The 17,952-nt window shown below is 37.1% G+C and overlaps 1 protein-coding gene across 1 annotated transcript in view; it reads right to left on the reverse strand.

Annotated features, from left to right (window-relative positions):
• Positions 1–17,952, reverse strand: part of LOC101660058 (phospholipid-transporting ATPase ABCA3-like) — a 206,495-nt gene that overhangs the window by 126,996 nt on the left and 61,547 nt on the right. Inside the window, exons 6-8 of the mRNA XM_045285074.1 lie at positions 17,663–17,773; positions 15,467–15,584; positions 4,622–4,795 (exon numbers count right to left, since the gene is read on the reverse strand). Of these exons, the coding sequence (XP_045141009.1) occupies positions 4,622–4,795; positions 15,467–15,584; positions 17,663–17,773 (403 nt within the window). The remainder of the gene's footprint in view (positions 1–4,621; positions 4,796–15,466; positions 15,585–17,662; positions 17,774–17,952) is intronic.

The raw sequence follows: 17,952 nt of genomic DNA on the forward strand, positions 1-17,952 counted from the left end.
AAAATCCATGTTTTAAATTTTTAGAGGAAAAAAGATTATCTGTATGACTATAGTATGAAAGGGCTTCTTGAGTAAGAGACAAGGATAAAAACTATAGGAAAGGTTAGCAACTTTAATCTCATTGAATTAACAACTTGTTAAAAATCCACAATAAACACAATTTAGATGAACCATAGACTAAGGAGCATTACACAATGTATTCCACAGAAAGGATTCAAATCACTCTATATAATGAAAAAGAATCCCCATTTTCCCCCCATAGAAATGTAAACATTGAGATGCCATTTTTAACTTAGCCAAAAGGAAAAAGTGGAATAATTTGATAGTGTTGCAAGATGTATAAAATTTTTAAATATCTATCAGTTTATGGGCCTTGACCAGTTTGTCTACTTTTCCATATCTTCCAATATACAAGGGGATATCCTCCAAAAAAAAACTGGAAAAAAATTTTTTTTCAAAGCTATGTATTTAAAGTTTTTATACAAAAAACTTATTACCTTTAAAGTACTCTCCATTAACCTTAATACATTTGTCAAATCTGCGATTCCACTCTAGGAAAGATTTTTCAATCCTATCTGTTTGGATGACTGACAGCAACTCCCTAATTTTTTTTTCTTCACTTCTTCTACGTTGTCAAATCGCTGTCCTTTCATGTCCCTCTTCATTAGCAGAAACAAAAAGAAGTTACATGGAGCAAGGTCAGGTGAGTAAGGTGCACGGCTGGGGAAAGAAAGGCATGCTGTCTTTTGGCCAAAAAATGGCTGCATATGTAGGTGCATTGTCTCGGTGGCAAAACCAGTTCTCTTCATTGGTCCGTCATAGGTTTGTGAGCACAAGTACATGAATTTTGTTGACATTATCATCCTTTCAGGAAGCTGATGGACATCCAGAGGGAGGTTTGTCATCAATTGACATTTCACCTTTTTTGAAATGAGAAAACCACTCATACACTTGGGTTTTTCCCATAGCTTTGTCCTTGTAAGCTGTGTTCAACATCACAATAGTTTCTGTGGCATTTTTCTTTAGCAGGAAACAAAATTTCACACCCACACATTGTTTTCTTAAACCAGCCATCACAAAAAAATGAGGTTCAAGTGAAACTGCTTTCATGAAAAAATTCACGGTGACCAGAGAAGACTTTCACTGGAGATGCCACTGGGTGCACTAACTCAGATTGAGTTGTTCAATGGTTGCATAGAGGGGAAAAATGTGTACTACGTAGCTCTGCCCAGTGGAGCATTTCCCCTGTTTTTGGTATCCCCTTGTACGTCTTGGAAGCAACCTGTAGAGATGTTATTTTGGAAAGTAAGTTATTTATAGAAAGAAGTAGGAAGACCAGTACTCTACTCCAAATAAGAAAATAGTAAAAGAAAGATAGAGAGGGTACACTTTTTTTCTTGTCTCACAGAAACCCTGGAAAACGCAGAGGGAGATTGGCATTGCCAGTATGAGGCAGGTAGGTAAATGGACACAACACATTGCTCCTGGCATTTTATTCTGAATATGGTATTCAGAATTTTCTGAAGTCCTGTGAAGGCTAAAGAAGGTCAGAGAGTGAGTGGATAGCAGAGAATTGGATCAGGACTTCAAAGTTAGAGTAAATAGCCTTAAGCATCCTCTTAAATGGAGGGGCTATGAGAACATTTTCTTCCATGGGCCACATATAAGCGGTCATACTTCAGTTTGCTAAGAGCTCATATGTAGTTCAGGTTAGACACTCTGCCAAAGAGGCAAAAGATCCCAAAGATTACATATCTGAGTAAGTAAAAAACAAAAAAATATAAATAATAGAAAGTTACAAAAAGATAAAAATGTGAAGTGAAAAGATATAGCATCTGGGGTCTTAAAAGCTTGAAGGTAAACAAGCGGCCATCTAGCTCAGAAGCAACAAAGCCCACATGGAACAACATATCAGCCTGTGTGATCACGAGGTGTCGAAGGGATCACTGAAGACAAATGGGTGCATAAGCAAATGTGGCGAAGAAAGCTGATGGTGCCCGGCTATCAAAAAGTATAGCATCTGGGGTCTTAAAGGCTTGAAGGTAATCAAGCGGCCATCAAGCTCAGAAGCAACAAAGCCCACATGGAAGAAGCATACCAGCCTATGCAACCACGAGGTGTCGAAGGGATCAGGTATAAGGCATCATCAGAACAAAAAATCTTACCATAGTGAATGATGCGGGGAGTGCGGAGTGGAGACCCAAAGCCCATTAGTAGGTCACTGGAGATCCCCTTGCAGAGGGGTCTCGGGGAGGAGATGAGCCAGTCAGGGTGCGATGTAACAACGATGAAAAATACAACTTTCCTTTAGTTCCTAAATGTTTCCTCCCTGCTCCCACTACCATGACTCGAATTCGACCTTGCAAGTCTGGCTAGACCAGAGGATGTACACTGGTACAGATAGGAATGGAAAATACAGGGAATACAGGGCAGATGAGCCCTACAGGACCAGTGGTGTGAGTGGCGAAACAGGCAGGGTAGAGGGAGAGTGGGTAGGAAAGAGGGAACAGATTACAAGGAACTATATGTGACCTCCTCCCTGGGGGACAGACAACAGAAAAGTGGGTGAAGGGAGACGTCGGACAGGGCAAGATATGACAAAATAACAATTTATAAACTACCAAGGTCTCATGAGGGAGGGGGGAGCAGGGAGGGAGGGGAAAAATGAGGACCTAATGTCGGGGGTTTAAGTGGAGAGGAAATGTTTTGAGAATGATGAGGGCAATGAATGTACAAATGCGCTTTACACAATTGATGTGTGTATGGATTGTGATAAGAGTTGTATGAGCCCCTAATAAAATGATTAAATAAAAAAAATATGCACGGAAAAAAAATGTGACGTGATCGTTTTACAACATACCCCTCAATTAGGTCTGTACACTTCTAAAGGCCTTGTTCCCATATCTCTAACCCTATCCAGAAGAATTCTGTGCTCTTCAATTTACACCACATCCAAATGACAGTTTTGACATCCTCAAGGGACTCAAATAATGTTCCTTTTTAATGTTTCTTGCATTTTGGCAGAAAAGAAATCTGAGGGGTAAGATCACATCTTCAGAGTGGGTAAGGTTGCTCAGTGAAGTTCTTGTAGGGCAGTTCTTGCAATCATCCAAGAATGAGCAGAGCACATTCCTTGGTGAAACTTTGCTATTCTTTTCTTACTGACACAGTTTCCAGTGTTCTGAAAACTACTTCATAATAAACTCCTGTTGTCATCCTGTGTCCCTCTAGAACACATATCAAGATCATGCTTTTGAAGTCCCCCCAAATAGTTGCCATCAACTTCTGTGCTAACTTCTCTGTCTTGAATTTAACTGCAGTAGTAGATTAACTTGGAAGCTACTGTTTTTATTGGACCTTATTTTGAAGGTACCTTAATAAGAATAGAACAAATGTATTACTGAAAGAACTTGTCTACATGATCCATTAACCAGAAAGACATGTTCAAACATGTTTTCCTTGGAATAAACCTGTATATATATGAACTGGACTCCTGGAGGAAAACTTTCAAATCTGAGAACTGCACTATAAAGAGCTGGTAAATTTTCATCTCCCACATATATCATCTTAAAGAATACAAGAAGAGAGAAGTCTGAAAGAATGAGTCCTTAAGAAGAACCTGAATAAATTATGTGATCAGATTTATATCCAGTTTCATTACCCTCACAATCAAAATAAATAAGAATTTAGAGGGAAATTAATTACAGGAAATGAAAGAAGATAAATTACTCAAGTCTGTCTTGGAATAAGTACAGCCAGAGTGTTTCTTAGAGGTAAGATAACACGACTTTATCTTACATACTTTGGATGTGTTGTCGGCAAAGACCAGTCCCTGGAAAAAACCATCATGCTTGGTAAAGAAAAGCGGCAGTGAAAGAGAGGAAGACCCCCAAGGAGATGGACTGACACGGTGACTGCAACAAGAGGCTGAAGCATAGGAACAAGTGTGAGGATGGACCAGGACAGGGAAGTGTTTTGTTTGGTTGTGCATAGAGTCATTATGGGTCAGAGATAACCCAACGACATTTAACAACACATTTTCTTTTTACATAAGAGTAGCATAATACATTATTTGAAAAGGATGTGAAAATACTAATCTACTGTTTTGAGATAATAAATTAATATATCTTTTAGAAGAATATCATAATACAAAATAAAATTTACACTATTTTTATCTTATGAAATACGATTTTTATTTCTAGGGATTTATTTTTAAGATAAATATGCATTTGTGAGAAAATATGTGTGTAAATTCTGGGTAAGAGCAAAAAATAGAAACCACCTATGTGTACATAGGTTGAAAATTCATTGATCATGACATCATTTTAGAGTATAAAATTAAATAATTTTATAAATGATAATGTGAATTTTTGTATTTATTAATTCGATAAAACATATTATAAAATAGTAGCTATAAAAGTATTTCCCTTGGGAATGTAACTGGGATGATTCTGTGGAGAAATGGAGAACTTTTCACTTTACACACTTGAATTTTATAATGGTTAAAATATATTGCCTTTATAATAAATAAACCCAGGAATAAATAACTCATAACAGTCTCACACACTCTCACCCACAATAATTTACTCCTAGAATTGAATCACCGAAGACAAACACTCACGTTTCATTTCCAACTTGAGCAGAAGATTAATCCCCAGGGCTAGTGCAACATTTGAACTGAGACAGGAAATCACCTTCTTCACAAGGGTTATCTCTCCATAGTATTGAACGATAAAGTTAAATGGAAACAAAGAGGCAAAATATAGGAAGCTTCCAACAGAAGTAGCCACATTTACTGCAAATATGAAGAAAATTGTAAAGTCAGTTTAAAGCAATCTGAAAAGTTCTGAATTAGAAATAACTTTTAAAGTCTACCTCTACTCTTCACTTTTCAATATGGTTGTATTCCAAAGACTAGATCATTATGCAAAAATAAGTATTATGTGAAAATGGAAGATGACCAGGTCATCTCGCCCCTCACCTATAGTGTGAACCTCCCACTGGGCCCCTTGATGAGTTCCCCTGTCACTACTACCTCCCCCTCTACCTCAGGAGAGTTGTCTCAGGAGAGTTCAACCTCCAGTGCCAAGAGGTAGCCCCTTCCCCATTCCAGTGATCCTCTTCTTCTCCTTTCCTCACTGCAATTTCAGGATGGTTGGCCCCAATTCATCTCATCTATAACCGTAAGATGTTCTTGATGCTTATAGCAGAGCAGGTGGCTTTCTGTCTGCAGGTGGAAGGGCTACCTGATGCTGACAGAGAAGCTGGACTACATGGGTATATGAAGAATGTGTTATTGGGATTATTGAATTATTGGAGGGAGGATTATTGAAAACCTACAGTATACAGATGACACAACTTAACTTGCTGAAAGGGACAGGGAATTGGAGCATTAGCTGATGAAGATAAAGATTAGAGTTGGATTACAGTTCAATATAAAGAAAACCAAAGTTCTCACAACTGGACCAGTATCAGGATAAATGGGAAAAGATTGAAGTTGTCAAAGATTTTTGTCTTGCTTGGTTACCAAATCAATACTCATGGAAGCAGCAGTCAGAGATTAAAGGACACATTTCATGGGATAAATCTGCTGCACGAGACCTCTTTAAAATATGGAAAAGCAAGTATGTTACTCTGAGGACTGTGGTGCACCTGACCCAAGCAATGGTAATTTTAATCACCTCATATTCATGAGAAAGTTGGACATAGAATAAGGAAGACCAAAGAAGAGTAGATGCACTTGAATTCTCATGCTGGTGAAGAAACTTTCAATAGCAGGTACCATGGACTTCCAAAAGAGCATACCAATCTGTTTTGGAAGATGTACAACCAGAATGCTCCTTAGAGACAAGGACAGCTAGACTTCATCTCATATATGTCAGTCATGTTGTAAGGAGATACCAGTCCCTGGAGAAGTACATCATATTTGGTACTGTAGAAAGATAGTGAAAAAGACTTGACAAGATGGATTAAGACAGTGGCTGAAACGATTGGCTCAAACAGAAGACCAATTGTGAAGGTGGTGCAGGGTCAGGCAGTGCTTCCTTACTTGTACATAGGGTTGCTATGAGTTGGAACTGACTCAACAACACCTAACAATAACAATAGGAATAAATAAACCATACCAAGTAGACTGTCCTTGATCAATTCTGACTCGTAGCAGCCCTCTGTAGGGTTTCTAAGAGTGTGAATCTTTACAGCAACAGACAGCCCCAAATTATGTTCAATATAATTGACTAGGTAATCCAAATAAAGGCACATATAAAAGTGTTTAAAACTTTGTGGGAAAATGGAATTTAAAGATGAACTTTTTGAATTTCTGAAAAACGGAATTTCATGAACTTTTTGAATCCCCTTCATATTGTCAGACTAAATTAAAAATATATCCATAATCAATTATGCCATATCTAATTTGATTACAAACGCTAAGAGGTTAAAAATAAAAGACTGGGAATATGTAACATGTTCATAATAAGTATAAGAACAATAATATGCACATATTACTATCAGGGTTAGCTGACTTTAAGGCAATATGTAACATGTTCATAATAAATATAAGAAAGATAACATGAACATATTAATATCAGGGTAAGCTGACTTTAAGGAAAAGAAGATTGTTGGAGGCAAAAGAGTTATTTTACTAAGATGAAAGGAGCAATTCACAGGAAAATGTTATTATATAAGTATGTACTAAATAAGATAGCTTCAAAATTCATATAGAGAAAAAATAGTAAAGGTGGAAAGAGACAGAAGAGGTTATTTTATCCTTTTCCTCTTACTAACTAAGAGAAAAAGAAAAATCAGTAGGTCAACTGTCATTTAAAGAGGATGCCAGTCTGCAATGGGAAGGAGAATGCTGATTCATTTCAGGAGTGCATTTCACAATCACAAAGATTATGTCATATACTGGGTCACAAATCAATTCTCCATACATGCAGAAAGATCTATATCATATAGAATATGTGCTTTCAAAATCTTCATAGGGCAATAGGATTATGAGTTTATTAAAATGTTTCTAAAAAAAGTTCAAATACGTGGGAGTACATTTCTAAGAAAACAGCCCTACAGAAAATTAATAAATATTTTGAACTTAATAAAAATGCAAAACATTTCAAAATTCGAAATATGAAGCTAAAGCAGCATGTAGGGGGAATTTATAAATACTTACGTTAGAAAAAGAAAAAGGTCTAACATTAATTTTGTTTTCACATTAAGAAACCTGTTTGATTTCTTTCATTTGGTTTTCCTCTCTGTTCCCTTTTTAAACTATCCCCGCCCCCCGCCCAATTTAATTTTCCGATTTCTCTTTCTTTTGTGCCTTCTCATCTTTATCTCTTTCCTTGTTGCTTTTATTTTCGATTTTCTTTAGTATTTCTCTTTTCTTTCCCTCTCCCTAGTTTTTCTTATTGTAGTTTTCTTTTTATCACTTTTCGTTTTCTCTGTCCTTGTTCGTACTTCCTTTCCTATTTTCACTTTCGCAATGACAATTTTTTTCTTGGTATTGTTTTCTCATTTCTGCCTGCTCAAAAAATGAAATAAAAAATAAGCATCTCTTCTTTTCACTGTTGTTTTGGCTCGCTCTCCTTCCTTCTCTATTGCTCTCTCTTGTCCCATCCAATGGCAGACAGCAACTACGCCCACATGATTCAGTCGCATCTGTACATCCTACAGCCACACCTGCTGGATAAAGCTCACTATCCACTCCTGTATCACTTGATCAGCTAGAATTAAAAATACAAGCAGAAATTACCCTCACCTCTGATATACAAACATCAGAGAATTGTGAACACACTTACATTCTCTACCACCACACATATCACGAGGCAAGAAAGAGTAGTTATGTTCTCACCACATACAAAGGACAAAAGACAAACTGACTGACACTGAGTAAAAGCTGACTCATAGTGACCCTATAGGTTAGGATAGACCTTCCTCTGTGGGTTTCTGAGACTGTAACTTCTTACAGTAGTACAAAGTCTTGTCTTTCTCCCTGGGAGCAGCTGGTGGGTTTGACCTTGTAGATAACCCAATGCATCTTCAATTAAATACATATACAACAATCTAGAAGAAATGGATACATTTCTAGAAATGTATTAAACAAAATTACCCCAGAATGGTTAAAAACAACAACAACAACAACCCTGAAAACAATGAATTTAATGAAGGTCTGGAGAGACTGGAACCCTATACACTATATAATGGCTCAACTCATGGAGAAAGCAGTATAGGGTTTCTTCCAAAAGTTGAGACTACATATACTATAGGACCCAGCAATCCTTCTACTTGGTTTATGTCCTAGAGAGAAAAGAGCCATGACTTGAATAAATATGTCAACACCCATGTTCATCACAGCACTATTCACAATAGCAAAAAAGATGGAAACAGCCTAAATGACCATCAGTGGGATACTGGATAAATAATCTTGGATACATGCACACAGTGGAATACTATGACATGTTAAAAAAATCCATGAAACTGTAAAACACCTTATAACATAGATGAACCTGGAAGACATTATGATGCTGAGTGAAAGGAATCAATAAAAAATGGACAAATATTAAAAAAAAATATTTGTTGATATTTAGCAGGGGTAGAAAGGGAACAGAGAGGGAGGGGAGAGTCATAGGCTAGAGAGTAGGCAGGTGTTTACTTGGGTGAAAGAGAAGGCAATGTACAATCAGGGGGAGGTTAATAAAAAGTGGCAGAAGTCGGGAAGGCATTGAGAGGTTTGCAAGATTTAAAGGCAATAGTGGCAAATACAATAGTATACACAAGCATGGTGATCTATGAGTGGCTGCTTGGAGAGACATGAAGGCTGAACAGGTATAGGAGGGAGGATGGGAGCATAGACCTGAACCTATGTAAATTTTAAAGAGACCATTTGTAAATGTGTATTTCCCTTTACTACAAATATATCCACGAGCATACAGCATACAGCTGTATCCGACAGCATACAGGGAGCAAATTTATGAACACTTCTTGATGTTGCTGTTGGGTACCGTACAGTTGGCTCCCACTCAGAGCCTGTACCCTGTGTACAACAGAACGCAACACTGTCTGGCCCTGCATTATACTCAGGATTATCGTTATGTTTGGGCCCGCTCTTGCAGCCACTGTATTAATCTATCTTGCTCAGGGTCTTCCTCTCCTTTGCTGACCATCTATTAAGCACATGTCCTTCTCTGGAGACACTTGTGTCTCAGGAGCATTCTGCTTGTACTTATTCCAAGACAGATTTTCATTCCTCTGGCATTAAACAGTATTTCTAATATTCTTCACCCAGACTATAATTCAAGTGCATGAATTCTTCTATGGTCTTCCTGATTAATTGTCCAAACTGCATATGCATATGAGGTTCTGAAAACTTAGACTTAACCAAACACTTTGAGGAAATGTGTTGCTGGACCTGGGGTGCCAGGACCATTGTTTCAGAGGGACATCAAGGTCAACTGGCATAACACAGCCCCCCAAGACAACATTCTACATCCTAATTTAATGAGTAGTGAGTGGGACCTTAAGAGCTGGTAAAAAGTGATGGAGGTAGGCTAGGTATTGGGAGATTTACAAGAGTTAAAAACAACAGAGGCAAATACTGTTCTATACACAGTCCTATAATAGTGGTGCTATATGAGTAGGTGCTTAGATAAACATTCAGACTAAACAGTTAGTGGGATATATATGAATACCTATATATCTATAGATATGTAGATTTGATAGAGCATACATGCATATGTGTATTTACCTTTTTGGAAAATATATCTATGAATACGGTGGAACATACATGGGGCAAAGCTATGGAAACTTCTTAGACATAAACACGTTGAGGTAATTACTGGGCCTGCTGGCTCAGGACTGTAGTCTTGGGGGACTCCATGGTAAATTGACATACATAGTTCATGAACGCAATGTTCTACATGTTACTTTAATGAGTAGTAACTATTCCTAAAAGCACATGAACAGACGGCTAAGGTGCAAATATTTGTCTCTCCCTACACAGAGGTAAAAAAGGTGATGACAATCAAAAGACACATGGAAATCATTAGACTAATGGACTAATGGACCACACACGTATCAGTTTCAACGACCCTAAGAACAGAAGATGTGGATGATGCCAAATGTTCTGAAGATGATCACATTGGAAGTCTTGGAGAGAGTGGGAGAAAAATGTGGAACAGAACTCAAAATCACAAAGGAGACCGGGCTTATTGGTTTGATAGAGGCTGGTCAGACCACAAAGACCATGTCCCTAGTCATCCTTCAGGTTTGGAAGGGAACTTACCCCTGTGTTAGAAAAATCAACTATTTCAGATTTTTAAAAAGGCAGCATTTACCCAAGGACAGTAGGTTAGGCAAGAAAAGAATGGGGGGGGGGGAACACTCGAAAGAAATGGGATAGCTGAATTGAGTGAACTGAAATGGATGTGATGGAACAAAATGTGTATAAATTGTTGTGTATATAAAATTGATGGCATCTCTGTAAACTTTTACCCACATCACAATAAAACGTAAAATAAAAAATCATCCACAGGGAAAGAAAATTCTTTTCATAATTGGGGCTGGGACATCTTGATTTCAGTAGACCAAAGGATGAACCAAATAATCACACCATATATGGAAACTGCCTTAAAATGAAAGACCCAAATGTAAAACTACAAAACTTTTAGAAAAAAACCTTTGGATAATGATTTCGGACAAAGGTTTGAACAATGACTTCTTAGCTATGCCACCAAAAGCATGAGTAACTAAAGAGAATATAAGTAAATGGGACCTCATAAAAATTTTCAAAAGCTTTATTCACCAATGGACTTTATCAACAAAGAATACTTTATGGAATCTTTGATCACAATGCTCAGTAATGGTAGCCAGACACCATCTCCTCCTTATGATCTCATGAACAAGGAAGTAGTTCTTCATGGAGACACGAGCCACACATTTAATAAACTCAAACATTCACTGGCATCATGTCAATTCTGACTCTTGGCAAATCTATGAGTAGAACTGCTGATTTGGCTTTTCAAAACTAATTCTTTCTGCAATTGGAAAGCCTTATTTTTCTCCCATGGAGCATCTGGTGGATTCGAATTGTTGATCCTGATATTAGCAGCTCAATGCATAACCCATCGGGGTTCCTGACGCATTCATACCCCCCCTTCTTCCTGATCCTTCCCTTCTTCCTCTGTTACTTCATGGAAATAGAAACCAATTACTGGATGACTGCCCATAAGCTCTGGAGACTCCAAGAACACTACGCAACACACCACGAGACAGAGTAGAAGCACTGGAAACATTACGAAGCCAAGTAAAGCCATAAACCTCAAAATGAAGAAATCACCTCTTGGCTTGAGTAACTACATAAAAAAAGGATTGTTGTTGTAAATATATCTACCACACAACTTTTGCCTATTTAATTTTTTACTGGTGTACAACTTATTGAGAACAATTGCAATAATCGCAAGCCTGCCTTTAATAATGCTATTTTTTCACCAATGTTAACCCCCTCCCTATCAACCTTTAAACCCCCAATAAACTTGTGTCTGTATTCAAGTGCCTTTTCTTGTCTTTGCTATAACTTATTACAATATTTCTCATTTTACGATTGGCTTATTTCACTCAGTATCATGTCTTACAACTCTATCCACATTGTGACATGTATCAAGATGTTATTTGGCTGAGAAATATGAAATTGTCTACATGAGTCACATTTGGTTTACTCACTCATCTCTCTGTTGGTGAGCAATTGGGATACTTCCAACTTCTGGCTACTGTGAAGAGTGCTACAGTGAACACTGATGTGCAAGCCTCTTTTTGCATTTGTGCTTTCAAGAGTTTAGGGCCTATGCTAATTCTATTTTTAGTTTTTGGAGGAATCGTCACACTGTTTTCCACAATGACGATATCATTTTGCATTTCCACCAGCAATGGATAAGAGTTCCACTTTCCCCACATCTTCATCAACATTTTTTCCCGTTTTATTTTGGCTTTGCAATTAAAAAAAAAAAATCTTAGGCATCCCTACTCTCTACTTCAGATACCAAATCCTGTTTTAGTTCTCTAGGGCTGCTGTAAAGGGAAATGCCACAAATGGGTAGCTTTAACAAGGACCTACCCAGACACAGCCCTGGGTGCTGGAGCAGCCATGTGGAGACCTCTGCCAGCGCTGAGATGTTTACACATTCACTGACTCGGCTTTCCTCCTGCAGTTGGTGTCATAGTGTGTGTTTTGTGAGATGGAGGAGGACTTTGTGGATTGGTGTTGGACATATGGGTTAATGGGTTAATGTTGAACTTGTGGGCTTGGGCAGCACTGGGTTGGGATGTTTTCTTGATGCACACTTAACCTTTATATAAAAATCTCTTTTATACATAAGTTTCTGTGGATTTGTTTCTCTAAAGTACCCAGACTAACACAGCAGTGAATCTGCCCGTCCCCTCCTCCCTACATCCTACTGGCAAGCATTAATAAACTTTAGTCTCTGAAAACATACACACACCGCCCTGACTGTCATTGAATCAATTCTGATTCATAATGACACGATATGGCAGAGTAGAACTGCTGGTGAGGGTTTAGGAGGGTAGAAGTTCAAATCCAGGAACATGACTCTGGGATAAGGCTTTCTCTCTACACTCTGGAGGTCCTTGCCTCTTCTGAGGCTCTGTTGCTGGGAAATCTTCATAAATCTTCGCATCCATCTTCTTTCATCCCTGCTCCTCTCCCTTGCTTCTCAAATCTCTTTCATATCACAAGAGAGAGGGACTTAAGACACATCCTAACACTAATCCTGTCTCATAATATCCCATAGACAACCCTTTTCCAAATAGGATTATAACCATATGCACAGAGGTTAAGATTTATCACACTTAATGTGGAGGGACACAGTTCAATTCATAACACACTTCTGGAGATGTATCCAAAATATTTGAACATCGGAATGTAAACAGATATTTATATAGTAATGCCCATTGCAGCAGTATTTACAATGGCCAATAGGTATAAACAGCCTAAATGACCATCATCAACAGAAGAATGGATAAATAATTCAAGGTAATACAAACCATGGAAAATTGCCCACTCATAAACAGAAATGAAGTCTTGTTATATGCTACACCATAGATGAATCTTGAAAAAATTATACTGAGTCAATTAAGTTAGCCACAAAAGGCCACACATTGTATGATCCCATTTATATGAAATATCTAGAATAGTTATTCATCAGATGTATAAAGCTCAAAAGGAGTGCTGATGGCATTGGGCTGCAACATCAGCAGCTGAAACCCGCCCACTGCTCTATTGGAGAAAGATGAGGCTGTCTGCCCCTGTAAGGATTTAGAGTATTGGAAACCCTAAGGAGCAGTTCCACTTTGACCTAGAGGGTCACTAAGAGTCAGAATTGATTGAGTAGCAATAGGGTAGTGCGTGTGTATATGTCTAAAGTATATTCGTGTTTACTAGTAGCACACAGAGAGGACAGCAGAGAATCATTGTGTAGAGGATGCTGAACTTCTGTTAAAGATCACAGAATATTTTGAAAACAGATAAAAGTGATGGTTGAAAAATAAGATAAATATAATTAACATCAGTGAATTCATGTGAAGAATGCTGACATGGTAAATTCTTGTACATATATTTTCCATAAAAGATTATATATGATATAAAGTGCAAAAAGAAGGAAAGAGGAACTTTTGGTACAGGCCCTTCAGCCATTGAAAAAGACAGTAAGAGAAAACTATATATAGTTTACCCGAATAAATAACTTAGAACTTAGAAAAAGTGGACTGATGAACAAAACCCCAAACTACCAAACCTCGATGAAGATAAAATAGACAATCTGCATAGATTGTGTCACTGGAGGATTCTACCAAATAACTGAAAGAATAATCCATATCAATTTTATACCACCTCTTCCAGAATAGAAGAGCTAACAATGCCCAACACATTTTATGATGCAAGTATACCCTGATATTAAACAAAAAAAGAAAACTATAGAGAGGAAACACTGTATGCATCATTGTCTCTCAGGAACTTAGGTGCAAAAATCCTCAACAAAATATTAATAAGTGGAATTACATATCATGAACAATTGTGACAGAATCTATGCACAAGTGTCAAGAGTCCTCAAGATCACTCTAAACTTTGATGGTTCACTAAGCGACTCAAAAATTTCAACATATTGTCGTAATCATGACTAACATTTATTATGATAAAATCATTATCATTAAATAAAGTGATAGCAACAAAGTGATAAGACACATTGGATAAAGCGTAGAGGAAGCCAGGCATAAGTTTCCTCCTTTCCCAGTGGAATCACACAAGCTGAAATTAATTCTTTCAGTACACAAAGAATTGTGACAACGCATGTGAAATATTGCTGCATGTGCATCCTTTGCCTAATATTTACCAAGAGGCAATCATCTTAGAAAAAGCAGGAATTCTTCATAAACCATGTTATTTACACCATAAACCATATAATTTGCACTAACCTACTCTTATCATTTAATGAATAGGGGAAACCTCCCCAATTCTAAGTTCCCAGGGCCAATCTTTCAGGCAGACGTGCCTAAGGATAACATTTTCAGTCTTGTACTGTTCATTTTTTCTACATCATCATTAATACCATTTTTGAATTTAAAAACTCAGCTGTTATTTATAACAAAAGATTCCCCAAAAGCCCAACTCAGTGCTATCGAGTCACTGCTGACGCACACTGACCCCTGTGGGTTTCTGAGACTGTAACTGATTACGGGAGCAGAAAGCCCCGTCTTTCTCCCTGGGAGCTGCTGGTGGTTTTCAAGCTGTGAACTGTGCACATAGCAGCCCACTGAAAATATCTGTGATCTTTAAAATCTTCACAGGAAGACTGCATTTGTACCATACAATAAATGGTTAGGGGTGATATTCTGATAGTTCGGTATAGAGAAAGATATGAGATAAATAATAGTTATTATTGCCTGAAAATAATATTTAATCTCCTGGGGAACTATTTTTTAGTGACTAGTAGAGAATTATTTCTGCAAAATTTTCATTTAAGCCAATTTGGGATTATTTGATCATGTAAGTAAGGAACCAATTTTAACTTTGCCTTTATGTAATCCTAACACATGGTATGTGCACAAACAACTTGCTGAATGAATAAATGAAACCTTTATCCATTGAATTTAATTTAAAAATAATTTCTGCATTAGAAAACATTGCTTAGATTACCCAAAGTTTTATTATATATTTACAAATATACATATATAATGAATATGTATATACACAAATGTATATACATTTATAAGTACATACACTTTGATATATACCTGCCATTCATTCGATCATATCAAATTTTGATGTTCTTTATACCTCCTGCCATATTATTTTATATATTATTCATCTGCTCAGTTAAGATGTAAAAGAAGCTGAGGTATCTTCACATATTATTCTATTTTGGTAAATTAAAAGGGATTCTATTACAAGAGTCAGACTCACCTTTATTGAAGAATGTGCTAACCATCAAGCTGAAGAATATCGAAGCAATGGTATAGCACATTAAAAAGACAAAGATGAAACTATAGTCACTGTAGCAGAAGATTGGCTTATTTACAATCTACAATAAAAATAATTTTGAAGTCAGGTGAGCAACATAATAAGTGGGGTCACATAAAAACAAGAGAGGAAGGAAAATATTAATAACCTTAAGGAGATGACCACATTGCTCAGAGATTGAAACTAAATAGGTATTTGACAAAATAATTTCTTACCCAAACCACACCAAATCCACCATAAGCGAGTTGATGCTGACTCATAGCAACCTTGTACACAGAGCAAAACTGCTCCCTAGGGTTTCTGAGGTTGCAAATCTACTGGAGTGGACTGTATCATCTTTTTCCTCTGAGTAACTGGTGGATTTGATCTGCTGATCTTTTGATTAGCAACCCAGCCTGTAACCCACTATACCACCAAAATTAAAAACCAAACTCACTGCCTTTGAGTTAATCTGACTCATGGTGACCCTACAGGACAGGATAGAATTGCCCTTGTGAGTTTGGGAGACTAGCTCTACAGGAGTAGAAAGCCTCCAGGGTTCCTTAAATATTCTCTTATTGATTGGTTTAAATCTTGCTGAGTTAGTAAGGTTTCTGTTTGTTTATTTATTTGTTTCCACAGTGTAGACAATAGAAATCATCTTTCATTCTCTCAGCAACCTAAGACCAATAAGCATAGACAGTGATTATTTATTTTACTTTAAAAGGACAGCAACAGCAGCCTGCGGCCAACTAGAACAGCAGTCGCTGACTCAGTCAGTGCCCCCAAATTGAGGAACTGCATTTTAATTCATTTTATTTGTAATTTCAATGATAAAAATGAGGAAATATCAAGCATTTCTAATGAAAATTGAGCATTTGAATGGATACGTGTTGTATACATAAAATATATAAATCAGATTTTGGAGACACTGGGAAGAGAATTGTAAAAAGCTCATTTGTTTCTAAAATTGGTTGCATGCTAAAGTAACAGTATTTCAGATATATTGGATTGTGTTAAACATATGAGGTAGCTTCAAAAAGTTCATGACAAAAGGAAACAACAATATGGGTGCAATATCAAAGTGTGATGAAGAAATTAGGTGGGGCCTGGCTAGCAGCTAGAACAGCATCTGGGGTTTTTAAAGGCTTGTTCTCAAACAAGCAGCCATCTAAATGAGGTGTCAAGTAAAGCCTAATTGGAAGAAGCACATCAACATCTGTGATCAAAGGATTGTAAATTATATAATCCAAATCCTAATGGAGGAATGGTATCAGAGCTTCTATTGTGAGATTCTGGCTTGCAGAAGGTTCTGGATGACAATGGAAGTCCAAACTGCATTTTCAGGATCTACAAAGGGAATAAGCCTCTGTGATTTCCCTTTAACTATAACTGAGGAATGGGAATAATATGGTTATCAGTCAGAGAGTATTGGAGAGATGACTAAAGTAGACTAAAATGATAAATCTGACGTCAATGGTTTAAACCTTGTCACTCAAGCTCCCCTTTGGGCTTGATCTGGCTTTTAATATTTTCTGGGTTGTTTTTTTTCACACTGGGGTAAACCCCAGTTGTATTTTGTCATTGTGGGTAGCCTTGAACCTATATAGACAACAACTATAATAATGGTTTCTGGGTATGGTGTGGAAGGACCTGATATAAAGGAGTTTGAGAAGGAAGAAAATGTTTTGAAACTGATTTTGGTAGCAATTGCTCAATACTGCTTGATGTGATAGAAATATGGAAAAATATGATGTCTGGATTAGATTCTAATAAAATGGTTTGAAATATAAACAATTTAAGCTTGTGAAAAAATGGATTTAAAAGGTAATGGATTTTCCCATAAACTTCTTGAAGCCCCTTGTTGGGCTGCTAACTACAACAACAGCAGTTCGAAACCATCAGCCATTCCACAGGAGAAAGATAAGGTTTCTACTACTGTAAAGGGTGACCTACAGTCTCAAAACCCACAGAGGAAGTTCTGTCCTATCAGGCTGGAATTTACTGGACAGCAGAGTTCGAGTTTTCTCATATTATCAAAATCATTTCACCACCTTCTTTTATCTTTTTATTTCTAGTGGGTACTGTGAAATTGATATTATGTATGGGACTCTGGTTGTATTTATATTAGAAAACATTGAACTAGATACTTGCCTTGGCAAAGAATAACACGCATATCAAAGAGATAATAATGATATGTATAAGGAAGAATGTGAAAAAATAGGCAGCCCATATAATCCAGTTTCTGAGTCCAATGATGAGCTGGTACTCCTGTGGGAAAGTCAACACAAACCAAATATCACCATGTATCAGCAAAACAACATATATAAATGGTTAATATTGTCTCCACCTTATGAATGACAAAAATCAAGGCTCAGAAAGTTGAGTATCATGATAAAAATTATGTAGTTAGTAATATTGGTAATACTGAGATTAAAACGATTTCCTTC

This window comes from Echinops telfairi, unplaced genomic scaffold, assembly GCF_000313985.2.
Source record: "Echinops telfairi isolate 266 unplaced genomic scaffold, ASM31398v2 ScPeMD7_5;HRSCAF=22, whole genome shotgun sequence".
Lineage (NCBI taxonomy): Eukaryota > Metazoa > Chordata > Mammalia > Afrosoricida > Tenrecidae > Echinops > Echinops telfairi.